The 17,348-nt window shown below is 40.7% G+C and overlaps 1 protein-coding gene across 3 annotated transcripts in view; it reads left to right on the forward strand.

The window, feature by feature from the left end:
• rftn1a (raftlin, lipid raft linker 1a) overlaps positions 1-17,348 on the forward strand; it is a 53,470-nt gene that overhangs the window by 21,116 nt on the left and 15,006 nt on the right. For all 3 annotated transcript variants that reach the window (XM_032581282.1, XM_032581280.1, XM_032581281.1), the window contains exon 3: positions 16,353-16,536. In XM_032581282.1, coding sequence (XP_032437173.1) covers positions 16,353-16,536 — 184 coding nt within the window. The remainder of the gene's footprint in view (positions 1-16,352; positions 16,537-17,348) is intronic.

The following is a 17,348-nucleotide window of genomic DNA, read 5'->3' on the forward strand; positions in this document are numbered from 1 at the left end:
TAACAAGTATCAAATGCTCAGCCCCACGTGTGTGTGTGTGTATGTGTTGGTGTGTCTGGTTGCAGGGCTTTTGTGTGCCACAGGGAGACTTTATTTAGAACAGATGTATGTGTGTGTGAGGTTTAATGCTCCAATTCTAAGAGTATTTGTCTGCGTACGTGATCCCCATAAAAATCATATGATCAATGTCTCCTCTGTCCACAAACAGTGATGTATTCCTTCCACCTTTTTATGATATATATCCATGCTGCTGGGATATGTGTGATGAATTTGGCACTGCACAGATCCATCAGTCTTAGACAGCTGCATTGCCTGACACACTTTTCAAGGCGAGCGCTGCATGTCAACGTTTTTTCCCTGAAAGGTTGTCAATCTGACATAGTTCAAGTCATATTTGTGCAGGATTTTTCACAGGGCGTCAATCTTATTGGCACCAAGCCTTGAGATAATGCCATCAAGGACAGCAGAGTGTTGCTGTGTGTCAAAAGCAAGCCAGGTTGGAATTTCGCAGCCTCTCAAGTACATCGCCACTGCGTGCGCTTTAAGCTTCACGCCATGTTTTCTCACCTTGCCTCCTGCTTCTACTTGCCAGTCACTTTTGTGAACCTGACGCTGGTTTCTGGGAAAATTCTCAGACCTCTTTTCAAGAAGGATTGGTAAATCAATGATTCACTTTTAGAGATGTACTGATCAAGCTTTTCCTGGCTCACACCATTTTTTGGTTTTCTTAGATGTCTGACCTCACAATTCCAATTAACTGGTTCAAGACAAAAACCCATAAAAGTAAAAATGCAAACTTTTGTTGGTGTTCCCCAGTCAGCAGGTTTTGTACAGTTTTGAGCTGCTGAAACTGAGCTGCTGAGTTCTAATTCCTGTTTACGGACTGAGACATAAGAATACCCTATAGCCAGCCCCTTTAGGGTATTCAGAGAAGGTTGTAAATAGACTAACAAATAGAAAAAGTTAAGTAATTTTATGTATATTAAAAAAAAACATTCAAGAAAGTGAGCCATGACTTCTATGTGGGGTATACTGAACATGAGTCTGAATTCTGTTGTAGCATAGCACATTACTATTCTGTGACAATGATTTTTATTTTTCTTTATCTAATAAATTATTCCCTTTTGGGACTGAAAGGTTTTGGTTTATTTGGGAAATATTCAGTCTCTTTAAAAAAAAAGAGAGAGAGAAATTGATTATGGAGTTAACATTTAAAATTTTCTCTAGTATCATACATAATAATGCATGTCAGCAGCATTAGGCTACTGCTAGAAGGTTAGCTAGAGGGCTAGCATTAGCTTTCTGAAACTGTAGTCTCTGTGAACATAAATATGTAAACTCATATTTTCAAAAGGCTGCCAACATTTCCTAAATCCTGCATTTTCCTTTATGACAGGGGATGGAAGCTTAAAAGCAACAAAAGAGCAACTTTGCTGAACCCTAGCTCTCTCTCACTCTCACAACCCGATCTGACTGCAAACCTGTCTCGACATGTCATAGAAAATGGCTTTCTTTTGTACTTCTTGGAAAATCTCTGCTTCTCCTCACTTGATTTTGTGTTAAACACCTCACTGTCACTGAAAATATCTACGTTCGAGTCTGCTCCTCTCAGTAACTGCGCCCCCACACCAAAGAGAGTCATTGACGGCCTGACCTGATGGCGATAACGTGCAGCGCGTTATCTGATGGAAAAAGATTGGATATTTGAGTTTCAAACCAGCTGGTCACCAGTCAAGGCAGATAATTTTAGAATAACCACTGTTTCTCTCCATAAAAGCACAAATATGCCGCAGGTTCTTTGATATATGTCAAAATGAACAAATTACAAGATTATCATCTATGCATGAAAGCAAACGTCCCAGGTCTATATCAGATTTTTCTTAAATTAAAAAAATGGAGTGCATCAAATTACAGATGGTTGGCCAATGCATTTATAGACTGAAAGCAGTGGGAGTTCTTAGTGCTTTTACTAAAAGAAAATTCCCATTTGTCAGCATTTGGCTTGCCAAGTCTGGCATCACTATAAACTAGTAGCGTTTGTCCACATTCCCAAACCAGCATGGAAGCTCCTGGCTGCTGGAATGTTGATTATTTTATAGATACTGTTTTGGCCCACTCCCTTTCGTAAAACCTCTGCAAGTCATTAGAAGGCTATTTGAATAAACGTGAACCTCCAGCAAGCACAGGGATAAGCCTTGAGGGGTGCTTTAAGTAGTAAATCTGCCTGCATCACCTAGCAGGCTTAGTGGAAACTCTGCTTCCACATGCGTACGGACTAAACGGACAAAAAAAAAAAAAAATTGGTTCATACACACACAGCAGAGATAATGTCCTCCACTTTCATTAGGAAAACTCAACATTTGTACAGTAGAAGGGGAATTAATAATTTCCTTTGAAGATGGCTCCGGAAACATCTTGTAAAGTCTGGTTCAAAAAGCAAGGCGTGTGACTGATGTGGTCAGAGCGGTTGCTGGGGTATCGAAATAGAATATCAGGGATCAACAGCTGAACAGCCGCTCAGATTCTCTTTGGGTCTGTCTGATAATGCCACCTCGAATATATTCTCACTCTATAAAACACTCCCCCAACATTTTAAAGCCTCAAAACCACATCGCCACCTCCAGCGTGGTTAAACACACACAGAGTTTGTACACTGTGCTAATACCGTCTTCCCCTGGCCTCCACAGCTGGCTCTATAAAACCAGCTTTTCTGCCCTGAGCCATTCCCATGCTCCCATTGTGGAGCAGGGATTGCAGCCTCCCTTTTTTTTATTTTTTATTTTAAATCCCACAGTGGCAGACAGTATAAATGAAGTCGCTTCCCAGCCTTAAGCGCAGCGCATAACACCCTAATAACTTTCTGGATGTCTCGGCTGAATTAGCTCGGGCTGCGTCTCGTCGGTGGGTGAGTGCCAGCCGAGCAGAGCTAATGACAGCTAATGACTGTTTACAGTGACAGGATCGTTGTTATCCCCCCCGCCCACCACCACCACCTTCCATATCCCACCCCCAGCTCTACAACTCCACAACTCCACCCTCATCCCCAGCTGTTATTATTATTATTATTACCACTCCACTGCTTTTGATAAGTCTCCACAGACACCCGTTTAAGTGCTGGCTTGATGAAAAGCTCTCTCAGTTCCAAGCGTTTATGCCAAAATGATGTTTTTCTTCTTCTTCTTCTTCTTCTTCTTCTCACTTTGTTTAAGTGAGATGGGAGTCAGAAAAGTGTGTACTCACGTGCAAGTATCCTAACACTCTTGCCAGCTTCTCGTGTGCTTGTGTGTCTGAGTGAACACGCCAGATGATGGAGAACAAATTGAAAATGAGATGGCTTGCAGAACCCACCGCCCAGCTGCCCGCCGCCCCCTCCGCTCAATCTATGCGTGGATGTGTGTCCATGTGGTTGGTGTGTCTGGTTAATTTATTCAGGTTATTTTCTCATCTCCAGACCCATGCAAATGAGACTGAGTAGAGGAGGATGACAAATGTCGAGATGGAAACAGACAGCCCTATTTCTGCATTTTCCCCGCAACACCTTCTTCCCTTTTTGTTGCTGGCTTGTTTTTCCACTTGGTTTCTGTTGTTTACGTCCTCTCAAACACCTGGCACCCCATTTATTAAAAAATCCCACTTTTGATTTGAGTACATTGATTTGGATCCATCTCAGGAGGTAGTTAAAAACCAAAAATAATTCCTAATTTGTACTTTTACTTTTTGAGATGATTGGACTGTCCAGGAACTTTTCATTGGTAATCCATGACTTCATGTTTTAGAATCTAAATATTACGTCTTATCCGTGACTCTCTTTAAAATTGAAGATGCAAAAGGAAATGCCATTAAGTTAGCAGACATCCACTGATTTTAAATAACTTCTTGCATTAACTTGACTACGCCAGCAAATGAAATCATCTTCAATTGAGTCACTTCCATTTTGTCACTTCTGACCAGGTGTAAGCAGATTATTCAGACTTTTTTTATTAGCCACCATGCATTGGCAGAGCAGAATGGTGGTGTTTTCCTCTTCCTATCATGTGCTTCCATACTACTCCACCATGTATCTAAGGGTTAACTGAGGAAAATGTGAGCCCGTCGCTTAAAAAAATTAAAGCTAAAGCAGAACTGGACTCTGCAACAAAATGGCCCAAACCTTTCCAGATAATCCACTATTAACAGACATAAACATACAGTAAAAAAATCAATTTTCAATCAGTGTTTTGCACCAAACAGTTTTTACTATTAACAAGTTTTTATTATTAAAAACACGACAAACTAATGATGGTAAAGGGCAGCACTGGGTTAACTTGGGGAATCTCATCTGTCTGTGTATCAATCAACTCCAAACCTTTTCTTTATTCTGTCACAATTATCGATTTATTCCATTTTGATGATCAGGCTCCAAACTTTGCAAGGACTGACCGCCCCGCTTCCTCATACACACAAAGCCAGTATCCTTCCCATTCATACCTGGTGACGTCACTCCCACGTCGACACACCTAAGTGTCAAAGCCTCCTGCTCCCGTCATATCAATAATTACTTATTTCATTCATATGGCTCTTACAGAGCCTCAGTGAAAACTTGTTTATTATTATTAACTGTTTGGTGCAAAACACTGATTGAAAATCGATTTATTTTTTCCTGTATGTTTATGTCTGTTAAGGCTAAGATGGAGCGGCACTGAAAGCAGCTCTTTAAACCATTCAGACTACGAACACAACAGAGACACAATCAAAACTGTCAGATGACTTATTACCCGCGATAATAACTCAGAAATAGTCCAAATTATAATGTGTTTTTATTTCTTTCCTACTTACAGAAAGTTTCTGTTTATATCATAGGTTTGTGGTGCCTTTCTATCCTAAAGAAAGATATAAAACTTCAGATATTTCACAAAAAGATAGGCTACTAACATTTATGTAAAAACCTTACATAACCTTATATTAAAGCAGAAAGTATGGCGCCCACCGTAAGAAAGGCTTACAGTGTTCAATTATGCTGCATAACTGACCAGTACAGTATTGCGAGGGAATGCAAAAGTTTTGCGAGGTAACGCAAAAGAAAAAAAATCCCCCATGTCCCCTAGGGGGCTCAGTACGCTTCAGCCTTTCGCATCAGCTCCGAAACGGCCTTTTTTCTCTCCTCTCCCTCGGGATATTTTTTAGCAAAGACAGAGTGTTTGTTCTCGAAATGTCTTTCAACATTTGACTTCTTGTTGTTTGCCAGTCTTTCGCCACATATTAAGCAGACTGGTGAACCAGTTTCATCAGCGGTGAAAGCAAAATGATCTGTCCACGTAGCATTAAATGTTCTGCCATCTTCAGAATGTTTCCTTTTCTTGGATTTATTCATGATGTATCTTCCAGGCAAGGATAAAAAAAAACGCGATCTGCCAGACATGTGGGGTTCGCCAGGAATGCCTGTCGCACATCGGCGGACATGACGTATATTTTGGGTGCTAAAAATGTTCAAAACCTTTTGTTTTAATGTTACAAGTTTACCATAATCTTCAGATTTAGAAATTTATTTTAAAATGATTTTAATTTATAATTTTTTAATGATTTAATTTTAATAAAATATTCTATTTCCCAAAGTCACTGGGAGCCACAACAGAAGGATGAAAGAGCCACACATGGCTCCGGAGCCATTGGTTGCCGACCCCTGCGCTAGGTCCCGGAGGGGGCCGCAGGTGTTCTCCTGAAGGCTCGCAGCTTCTCCTTGTAGCTGGACCCCCGGCCGGCTTTAAATGCGCCCTTCCTTGCTCGTCGGTCCACTCTTGTCCAGGACAGTTGCTGCACCTGCTCCATGAGCGTCTCCGGAGGTCTGATGGTTGGCACGGGGAAGCCTCGTCTCAGCAGCTCAGGATGGTCATGACATTTGCTCACCAACTTTGTGACACTTTGATTTGGTAAAGTCCTTCCCACCTCTAAGAAGGTCTGGAAGCTACCATTCAAACGCCACCACAGGATGATTCTCATGACCTCTGGGGAGGGTCAATGGCAGTGGTGCTCAGTGTACCTGTGTGTAAGCGTGTGTGTGTGGGGGGGGTGCATATGTGACCACATGTGAGGGATTTAAAGTACAACACAATTGAAGTATGAAAAACAATAAGTGATAATCAGTATCAAGAATAATATACAGTTTGTTACATTTCCTAGAGAAGTTTAGATTTAGAATCTTGTAATTCCCTAAGGTTTTGGTCACCAAGCCGTTTGTGCATCCCTGTGTAAGAGTAAACACATACCTCTAAAGAAAACCTACAGCTTAACTGATTTACTGCATTATTTATGGCAGCACGATTAGTCAGTGCTGACTATGAGTTTGTGATTTCCTTCATCCGTTCCAAAAACTGTCACTTAAATTTTAAACTCTTATAGATTTTTTTTACTGTAACACTTGCTAGTGTGATACATTTCAGTAAATGTTCCTCATTTGTACATGTACTTCTTAAGAAAATGTGACAGACAGTAAACAGGCCTACTCGAGGCTACTCAAATTTAACTTTTATTTTTCCGCAGTTAAAGTGAAAGACAACCTCTAACATTTCTCCCTTTCCAGAATTTGTCCTCGCATCATTGTGAATGCTTTCGTTCAGTTTTTTTTCTTGCTGTTGAATCGACACTGATCTTCCCACTGCTTCATGCTTTCTCCAAAATAGTAAAGGTTGGTTTAAATACATTTGAAACTTGTAGATTTTTTTTCTGTAACACTTGCTCGTGTGATACATGTCAGTAAAAGTTCCTCATCTGTAAATTTATTTCTGAAGAATATCTGACAGGGACTTAACAGGCCTAGGTGAGGTTACTCTGAGCATTTGTTTTATGCACTTCATAAAACAGATGCTGTTTGTATTTCACCATGTCCAAATTACAGACAACTATCATATATATATATATCATACCAATTTCCCTTACGATAAATAAAGCATATATTTGTATTGTAATAAATTCAGCCAATAAGATTCCGAGAAAGCTTACAAGCCCACAAGAGAACTATTGCCATAGTAATATCAATGATGACATCACAGACCTTTTCATGCATCATACACAAGAATTGTATCTTATAAAGACACACAGTTCCATAGAACTTTACCCACTTTTCACTGTGCGGCTTGTGCGAATTGTGCGGATTGAGCGGATTGTGCGGAAAACATTGTTTTGAGCAAAACCTGTTTGAATAAACCAGAATGCAGAAACCAATGGCCTATCATCTCAACAACGAGCTGTTTGACATCTTTCAGCAGGAGATCAAGGAGCTGCATCAAGATGTTGCGGCCATTACGATGGAGAAAGTAGACACAGAACGCTACTATGAAGACCTTGTCTCAGAGGAGAGGGAGGAGAAGCAGGCCTTGCTTCTGGAAATTCAGGAGCTTAAGGAGAAGCTGGAGAAAGCTGACTCCAAGAACCAAGGCCTGGTGGGCAGAGATGAGACAACGTGCTGCCCCACAATACAGGAACTTCAACAAGAGATAAAGGAGATGCAAAAGAAACATCATCAGGAAATTGAGATGCTCACCATTGAGCATGAAATTGATCTCGCTGTGGCTCAGAAAGAGGTGAAGGAGCTCCAGGAAAAGCTGAAGAATGAAACAAATCTTGGTGCAGAAAGGGATTCAGCGAAAAGGGAAGCCATTAAGATTCCCCTACAATTCTCTTGCCACAAGAATCAACTGGAGCTCCAACAGCTGGAGAAAAACATCCAAGAGGAAAAAGCACTAAGGGTCCAGGCAGAGAATTTCTTGGAAATATTGGACCAAGAACTGAAAACTGAACAAGAACGTAGAGCCCAAACTGAGGCAGACAAACAGGAAGCAGTGGAGATTGCAGAGGAACTAATTAAAAAGCTTGAGGACATGGCGAAAACATCCAAGGAGGCTCCATTTGAGAACAAATTTGAACTGGAACTCCAACAGCTGGAGAAAATGCTCCAAGAGGAAAAAAGACTAAGGGTCCAAGAAGAGAGTAAAAATGCTGCTCTCTTGAAAACTGTAGAGATCCTTCGGCAGGAAACAATCAAAGAACGGCCGAAACCACTAGTCTATCACCTTAACAATGAGCTGTTTGACATCTTTCAGCAGGAGATCAAGGGACTGCACCAAGATGTTGCGGCCATTACAATGGAGAAATTCAACACCAGACGCGACTATGAAGACCTTGTCTCAGAGGAGAGAAAGGAGAAGCAGGCTTTGCTTCTTGAAATTCAGGAGCTTAAGGAGAAGATGGAGAATGAAAACAAACAGGAAGCTGTGGAGATAGCAGAGCAACTGAATCTTGAGGACGTGGAGAACAAGTCCAAAGAGGGTCCCACTGAGATCACTTCAGCTGAAAGGGACAAGATTCAACTGGAAATCCAACAGCTGGAGAAAACCATCCATGAGGAAAAAGCACTGAGGATGCAGGCAGAGAATTTCATAGAAATATTGGATCAGCAACTGAAAACGGAACAAGAACTTAAAGCCCAAATTGAGGCAGATAAACAGGAAGTTGTGGAAATTGCAGAACAACTATTTAAAAAGCTTGAGGACATGGAGAAGACGTCCAAGGAGGCTCCAACTGAGATCACTTTGGATGATCGGGATAAATTTGAACTCAAACTCCAAAATGTAGAGAAAATGCTCCAAGAGGAGAAAGCACTAAGGGTCCAAGGAGAGACTGAAAATGCTGCTCTCTTGAAAACTGTAGAGTTTCTTCGGGAGGAAACGGACAAAGAACTCCAGAAAGAAAGGGCTCTGAGAGAAGAGGCAGAAAGAGGTAAGTTGGAATTGGAGAAGGCAAGTGATGAACTTTACCAGGGTTTCGAGAAAGCCTGCAAGCTGACAGAGACGCTCTCGGCTGAGACCGTACTTTTTACCAACAAGCTTCAGGCAGACGACCAGAAACAGAGATCTCTGCTCAAAGACATCCAGGAACTCACCCTCTTGCTGGAAAAGGAAAAAACCCTAAGGATCAAGGCAGAGAACTATGAGATGGAGGCCATAGAGATCGTAGAGGCTTTGCAGAAGGAAGCAAAATATAGATCCCGGAAGAACAAAGATTTGAAAAAGAAACACCATCACATCAAAGCCCAACCTTTTTAAAGTTATGTGATTAACAACCTTGTTGTTAGATTATTAATACTTTAATTCATGTAAAAATAACTCATGTTTTTCTGTTTCACCACACCTGATTCAAATGATTGCATGACCTCCTCTGCAGCCACCAAATACTGCAAAAGTCTGTCAATCAGCCATTCACCTGAGTCAGGAGAAGGAGACACCTAAAGCATGTAGGGCATGGGTACTGGAGGACTACGGTTGGGAATCACTGCGGCGGCGGTCGATTCCCGGTCTGTCCACCCTTTGCCGTTTGTTTTCCCACTTCACCCACCTTGCCTGCTGGCGATTGTAATTCCAGTGTATGGAGAGAATAGATTATGACGAGAATTTATTGATGCAGCACATTGAAATGACGGCCATCGAGAAAGCCTAGTGCTCCTCTGATCCAGAGATCGGATCTTTGTCCCGCCCCGGCAGCCAATGAACCAATCAACAGCTAACTCCAAACCGGCCCGGTCTGGTCGGCCCGATTGGAACCGCAGCTCTTGTGGTTCCAGGGAGCCGGGTGGTACCGGGCTGGAAGTGCTAATGCAAAAATGATCAGCCCTGCTGACCCGGTCTGACCAGGGCCAGCCCGGGTCTGGCTGTGCAGTGCAAAAGGGGCTACAGACACATTCACTCCCTTCAGATACATGAAGTGGCCTGAAACACATCATACAGCAGGGGTCTCAAACTCCAGTCCTCGAGGGCCGCTGTCCTGCAACTTTTAGATGTGCCTCTGCTGCACCACACCTGAATAGAATAATTAGGTCATTAAGGCTCTGAAGAACTGATCAACACAAGGAGGAGGTAATTAAGCCATTTCATTCCAGTGTTTTGTACCTGTGGCACATCTAAAAACTGCAGGACAGCAGCCTTCGAGGACTGGAGTTTGAGACCCCTGCCATACAGTGTCAGTTTGTTTTAAATGTTGCAAGTTCTAAGTTAGTGTTTCATTTTTATTGTACTCTTTTATTTAATAAGAAAAGGCTTAAAAACAAACAACAACATAAAAGGAAAGGACAGTTTTGTATTTTTTTTGTCTTGGGATTCAGCCTCTTAACTGTAATATAAATAGCTTCTTGTGTTTGTTTCTGTTTTAAATGTTGAACGTTTTACATCATCATCGTATGTATTCAGACTCATAATGTAATGTAAATAGCTGTTGATGTTTTTGTCTTTGTTTTAAATGTTGCATGTATGTTGCTTTTTTGTTATTTATTTTTATTTTTAAAAATACACATGCAAACGTTATGCGAATCATGACTCTGTACTCAAACTCTTATCTAGAGATATCCAATGCTGAAAAAAATAAATAAAAAAATCCAATGATCGTTCCATATTACGGAGCCCTCTAGGGGACATGGGGAATTTTTTTTCTTTTGCGTTACCTCGCAATACTTTTGCGTTCCCTCGCAAAACTTTTGCGTTACCTCGCAAAACTTTTGCGTTCCCTCGCAATACTGTACTGGTCAGTTATGCAGCATAATTGAACACTGCAAGCCTTTCTTACGGTGGGCGCCGTACTTTATGCTTTAATATAAGGTTATGTGAGGTATTTCCATGAATGTTAGTATCTTTTTGTGAAATATCTGAAGTTTTATATCTTTCTTTAGGATAGAAAGGCGCCACAAACCTACGATATAAACAGAAACTTTCCGTAAGTAGGAAAGAAATAAAAAAACATCCTAATTTGGACTATTTCTGAGTTATTATCGCGGGTAAGAAGTCATCTGACAGTTTCGATTGTGTCTCTATTGTGTTAGTAGTCTGAATGGTTTAAAGAGCTGCTTTCAGTGCAGCTCCATCTCCAGACATAAACATGCAGGAAAAAAATCGATTTTCAATTTGTTTTTTGCACCAAACAGTTAATAATAATAAACAAGTTTTCACTGAGGCTCTGTAAGAGCCATATGAATGAAATAAGTAATTATTGATATGACAGGAGCAAGCGGCTTTGACACTTAGGTGTGTCAACTTGGGAGTGACGTCACCAGGTATGAATGGGAAGGATACTGGCTTTGTGTGTATGAGGAAGCGGTGAGCGGGGCGGTCAGTCCTTGCAAAGTTTGGAGCCTGATCATCAAAATGGAATAAATCGATAATTGTGACAGAACAAAGAAAGAAGTGGTTTGGAGTTGATTGATACACGGACAGATGAGATTCCCCGAGTTAACCCAGTGCGGTCCTTTACCATCATTAGTTTGTTGTGTTTTTAATAATAAAAACTTGTTAATAATAAAAACTGTTTGGTGCAAAACACTGATTGAAAATCGATTTATTTTTTCCTGCATGTTTATGTCTGTTAAGGCTAAGATGGAGCTGCACTGAAAGCAGCTCTTTAAACCATTCAGACTACGAACACAACAGAGACACAATCAAAACTGTCAGATGATTTATTACCCGCGATAATAACTCAGAAATAGTCCAAATTAGGATGTTTTTTTATTTCTTTCCTACTTACTGAAAGTTTCTGTTTATATCGTAGATTTGTGGTGCCAATTTCTATCCTAAAGAAAGATATAAAACTTCAGATATTTCACAAAAAGATACTAACATTCATGGAAATACCTCACATAACCTTATATTAAAGCATAAAGTACGGCGCCCACCGTAAGAAAGGCTTGCAGTATTCAATTATGCTGCATAACTGACCAGTACAGTATTGCGAGGGAACGCAAAAGTTTTGCGAGGTAACGCAAAAGTATTGCGAGGGAACGCAAAAGAAAAAAAATTCCCCATGTCCCCTAGAGGGCTCCGTACCATATCACGATATGGAACGATCATTGGATTTTTTTATCTTGGTAACTGTCACCATAGCAACCAAGCTTCTAAAATTGCATTTGCTTTGTGACGTCACGCGTGCAAGATTCTGCGTTTTACTTATCAAACAGTGCAGCAATTTAAATGTATTATTTAAGTCGGTAAAAGAAAAATGCAGAATGCATCATGTCATTGACTTGAGTTGTTTATACGCTTCTCCCTCTTCAAATTACTTTTACCCTGTAATGACTGGTTTTATCCATATTTTCTGGGGAAGCCTGTGGAACCAACATGAACATTTGCTGCCTTCTTCCTTTGCTTCTTTCTTTTTTATACCAGGGCCACCACAAAATAAATAACCTCACTGATTGAGCTCTGAAATGAATAAAAAGTCATTCAGTTAATCATTCAGCTACTCAGAATCAGCACAACATTGACTCTTTCCATCTTTAAGATGACTAGAACAAACTCCTCACTGTTGAATCCATGGTGTTGGCATCACTTTATCACAGATGATAATAAATAACTGGAAATGTAGAAATATAATTCTACCAAGATGGAGCTTAATCCGCTATTACTGGACACTATTATGGAGTTAAATAAAGTCTAACAGTCTGATTATCACTTATTGTTTTTCATACTTTAATTGTGTTGTACTTTAAATCCATCACACGTGGTCACACACACACGCACACGTCCACACGCACGCCCACACGCATACGCACAGGTACACTGAGCACCACTGCCATCGACCTTTCCCCAGAGGTCATGAGAATCATCCTGTGGTGGGGTCAGTCCTCTCCCCCCTTCACACTGTGTATCAGGACGACCTTCTGTTTAAAACCAGAGGTAAATACAACATCCGAATCTATTTAAACTTCTCTTGGTATAGTATATGCTATATATATATTATTCTTGATTAAATAACACTTATTGTCTTATTGTTTTTCATACTTTAATTGTTTTACTCTTAAAACTCAGAGGTCAGAAACAAAAACAAAAACAAAGTGTCACAAAGATGGGATTAACAGATGTTGAAGGAATGTTTATTTTAGGGGGGGCACATCCGGTCACCAGAAATTAAAAGCAATTAATGATTAGGGTCATAAATCACTCCACCGATTAAATTTTGTCATAAGGGTGCCTATATGTCTCTCGCGCTAATCGCCCTGTTTGTTGATGGGCTCCTTAGAGATGGGCACGCTTTTCTCTCGCTCCCTAATGTCATAAAGAAAAGCTTTCAGCGGCTTCTTCAGATGCATCAGGATTTCGCTTTTCCTTATTTCCTTTGAATCTCCCTTAATTTCCATATTTAACTAGTCCGGCTCATTAAGTGCCAGGCACACGGCAACGTATGCCGGAATCATTGCGTGCAATGTTATAGACACAAATTATCTGTAATGTTCTTGTGCGAGTTGCGACACAACACGCAGGCCTTGTTGATTAGCCCGCTCTAATAGACACGCCACTTGATTTGTTTGTCTTATCAGCGGGGATGTGAGTGGGTTGGGTTTGCAAATGGACGTGCATTTGTGTGTGTGTTCTGGTTTTGCGTTCATCGTTCATATGAGATTAATACGTGTGTGTGTGTTCGTGTTTGTGACGGTGTGGTTGTCAAGTCCAAGCTATCTTACAGAGTAAAATTACACATCAGGTCTAGTGAAAACATGGCTGACAACCTCTAATCATGGTCATGGGAGGAAAGGGGGAAAAAAAGACATTGTCATCATCATACACACACATACACCTTCCTGGTCATTACAGTGGGTGATCAGAGCCAAGCTATACCCCAAAGTCTTCCCCTATGGTTCTGTGTTTGCCCTCTTTCTGGTCTGTGTGCCAGCAGCAGAGCTAATGGTTTTCTGAATGATCCACTAGAGGAATTTTTTTTGCCACCTATCTCTTGCATTCTGAGCAGTATTTTATTTATTTACTTATTTTGCAGCTTAACACAAATATTCCAACCCGGTGAACCGTTTCCCAGTTTGCAATCTTCAGTATTTTTTACCAGGTGTGGTTTAAAAAGGCTCCTTTTATTTCAGCACTTCTTGTCATGTATTTAAAAAGCCGATCAAATTATTGTATTGGTCAATATGAAACGTCGGACTACTGTTCAGCAAAGTACTTCAAGAAGAGTAAAACTTTAGTATATACAGTACAGACCAAAAGTTTGGACACACCTTTTAATTCAATGAGTCTCCTGTATTTTCATGACTATTGACATTGTAGATTCACACTGAAGGCATCAAAACTATGAATAACACATGTGGAAATATGCACTAAACAAAAAAGTGTATAACAACTGAAAATACCCCTTATATTCTAGTTTCTTCAAAGTAGCAACCTTTTGCTGTGATTACTGCTTTGCACACACTCTGCATTTTCTTGATGAGCTTCAAGAGGTAGTCACCTGAAATGGTTTTCACTTCATAGCTGAGCCCTGTCAGGTTAATAAGTGGGATTTCTTGCCTTATAAATAGTCATGAAAATAAAGAAAACCCATTGAATTAGAAGATGTGTCCAAACTTTTGGCCTGTACTGTACATATAGCTGTAGTTACTGTATCTTTCATCAATGGCTTCAGACTATTCCTTTTTTGGTAAATTATTGTGTTCTAAAATACTGTTTTGTTTTTTTGTAATGTAAACTTACCAAAATAAAGTTAATCTGAGTTAAGAGAAGCATGCTAATAGCAGAAAAACGGCAGTGGGCACACTCCGGCTAATATGCTATTAACTGAAAAGCTGTAAAATGGTATCTCCTAGCTTAGTTAAAGCTTAGCTCTTATATCAAAATACTGATGGATCATGGCTGAAAGTGTGGAAAGGGGACAAACCTTCCTCAAACTGATGGAAAAGCTACAAGAAGTAAACATCTCACTTAAGTTGTCTAGGCTAGCTAGTGGTTAGCAGGATTTCCCTACTTCCTTCATCTGAAAACACAAATTTGCTAAAGTCTTCTGTTTAATGAGTACAGTAAGGTACTTTTTTTGTTTCCAGAGCTAAGAATAAGACTACACATAAATACTGTATGTGAACATTTCTTCAGTTTTACTAATAGTCTTGTGTTTACAAATGTTTTGGCTAATTGTTAACTTTGCTGCTGTGTTTTTAATGCCCATCATTGTTGGATTGTGTTGTTGGAAGAACTTCCAGTATTAGGACTGAAATAAAAGCTCTGCATGTGTGCAGTTTAAGTCTTTACAAGCAGAGAATGCTGGAGCGCCATAGCCAAGAGCCTGGTGTAGATTCATTATTTTAAATAAATTTGGTAAATTTGAAGACTTTTGCGATTATTTTTTTCCTTTCCTTAAATGGCAACTGGTTGTCAAAAAAGCCTTTTCCGTCCTATCATCACAGAAGTCAACATGTTGCATTTACTGCACATTAGGGGGACTTTAACTGAGCCAGTTGCATTTGGAATAAAACAAATCAAGAATTAGTGGAAAAGCTCTTAATGGCCACTGTCATGGACAGTGGCGGATTTGTGAGGCCTGCATGGCATTGTAAACTTTTTGAAACACCTGCTTTCAGGCAGAAATGAACACAGAAATTATTTATTACAAACAAAACCAACATATGGAATCCAGTAGAAAGTCTGTGCGGCAAGTGTGCCAGCGCAGATTTTGTTAAAAATAAACATTTCTAAAAATTAGAACTCTTCCTCACTGAATAAAATTTTAAATAACGGACTAATTTTAATCTTAATGCCTATGTGAGATTACACTTCTGCGACAAAAGAGGAATTAATTTGAAGGCTTTCAACACATCTTTACAAGAGATGCCAACAAATTTCCGAGCATCTGACGTGCTCCGTTTAAAGCTTGCTACTGTACAAAAAGCCTTAATCATCACAATGCTCTGACCTCAGGAGGGACCCTCTCACCGTTGTCGGCGAATTTGCTGCGACGGTTTGTTTCCATACGATAAGCTTCCCCCTAACCATTTCCACTAAGCTGAACAGGTTTTCCTTCCATTATGTCTGGTAATAAGGGACCAGGTCTGCACTCACAATTGCTTGCTGATACCACACACGTAAACAAACAAGCAGGGTGATAGCATTGTCTCCCGGCCTTTCTGTAGGATGGTGTCTGTTCGTGTCGGCATGAACGTATTAAACCCCGCTCTGCATTAATATGGATGGGCAAATGTTCAGATGAATCTCTGCAAGCCTGTGTTTTCCAAAAGCCAGACTGCCGGTGACAGTGAGGACACAGGCTCATAGCTCTGGTGTAATTGGTTTCAGATTTAGCGTGAAGATGCCATGTGTTGTTGTTCAGTGGGAATTATCATAATGAAACGTGCTCTCTCTTTGTTCCTTTATGCCTTTTGGCCCTTTTTTTCCCCGTTCTTCCCTCCTCCTATTCTCTGTTCCAGCTTTTTTGCCTCATCTTTTGTAAGTGTCACCATAATTGTTTTGACCATGCATATTTCCCATTAACCCTACTTGTCTAACCCTGTTGTTCCCCACCCTCCAACCCCCAAACTCTCCTCCTTCGACCCATTCTCCCTACAGAGGTGTCGGTGTCGTCTGTGCTCTGCCTGTCATCGGTCAGAGAGCTGCCAGTTCAGGTCAGGGAACTGTACGCTCAGGGCTTTGTCCTGGTGGCAGTCCACCCCTTCGTCCACCCCTGCGGCCCTCGCCATGCTCACATCCAGCGCCAGCTCCACCGGGCCGTGTTGGTCCGAGAGACTCAAAGGTGAGAAGATCAAACGCATCTCTGTTTTGTTTGGGGTTTTTCCCCCCCAGCATCATTACCACCTCTGCTTAAGAAAGTGGTTTGAACTGTAAATATCACCACTGTGGGCTGATTAAGATAAATGAGATGATTAGCTTGCAGCCAGATTTAGCTAACAATTAGAGGGTGCCTGCTGGTGCGACTTCATTGTTTTGACACGAGAGCCAACAGAGACTCATTATCACAAGCCTCCTCACCTTCTTTTGTTAATGTAAAATTAATCGTGGGTGATTCAGCCTCTTAAAGCGGCTGGGTTTAGCTCCCTATCCCAATTCTTTCACTTTTTTTGTGTCGTGCACAACTGATAGCTACACTATATAGCACATGTGTCAAACTAAAGGCCCGGGGGCCAAATCCGGCCTGCCATAACTTTTATTGTGGTCCTCTTAAACCTAGAATACGACCTTTAAGATAGCAGTTGTATGCGCAAGTATTATATCAATCAAATTAGAATAGTTTTCATTTGCATACTACCAAATTACCTCAGTGTGAAAAGATATTTAATATTATTTACTTTTAAGAAGCAGTGGTGTGCAGAAAAAATTGCGGGGCAGGTGCTCAAGTATTAAAAAAAGGGGCATCTTGTGTGGCACTTGAAAGGGCAGGAGCTCACCATCTAGTGTCTATCTGTGCACATCTCTGTTATGAAGTACTCATTGACTGCGTCATATTTTGATGGTTTAACAGGTTTTATCAAACCATTCCTCCATAACCGGCCCTTTGAGTACATCCATAATCTTGAATATTTCTTCTACAGTTTTTGTATATCAGCA

The sequence above is a fragment of the Xiphophorus hellerii genome, chromosome 13 (genome assembly GCF_003331165.1).
Source record: "Xiphophorus hellerii strain 12219 chromosome 13, Xiphophorus_hellerii-4.1, whole genome shotgun sequence".
Lineage (NCBI taxonomy): Eukaryota > Metazoa > Chordata > Actinopteri > Cyprinodontiformes > Poeciliidae > Xiphophorus > Xiphophorus hellerii.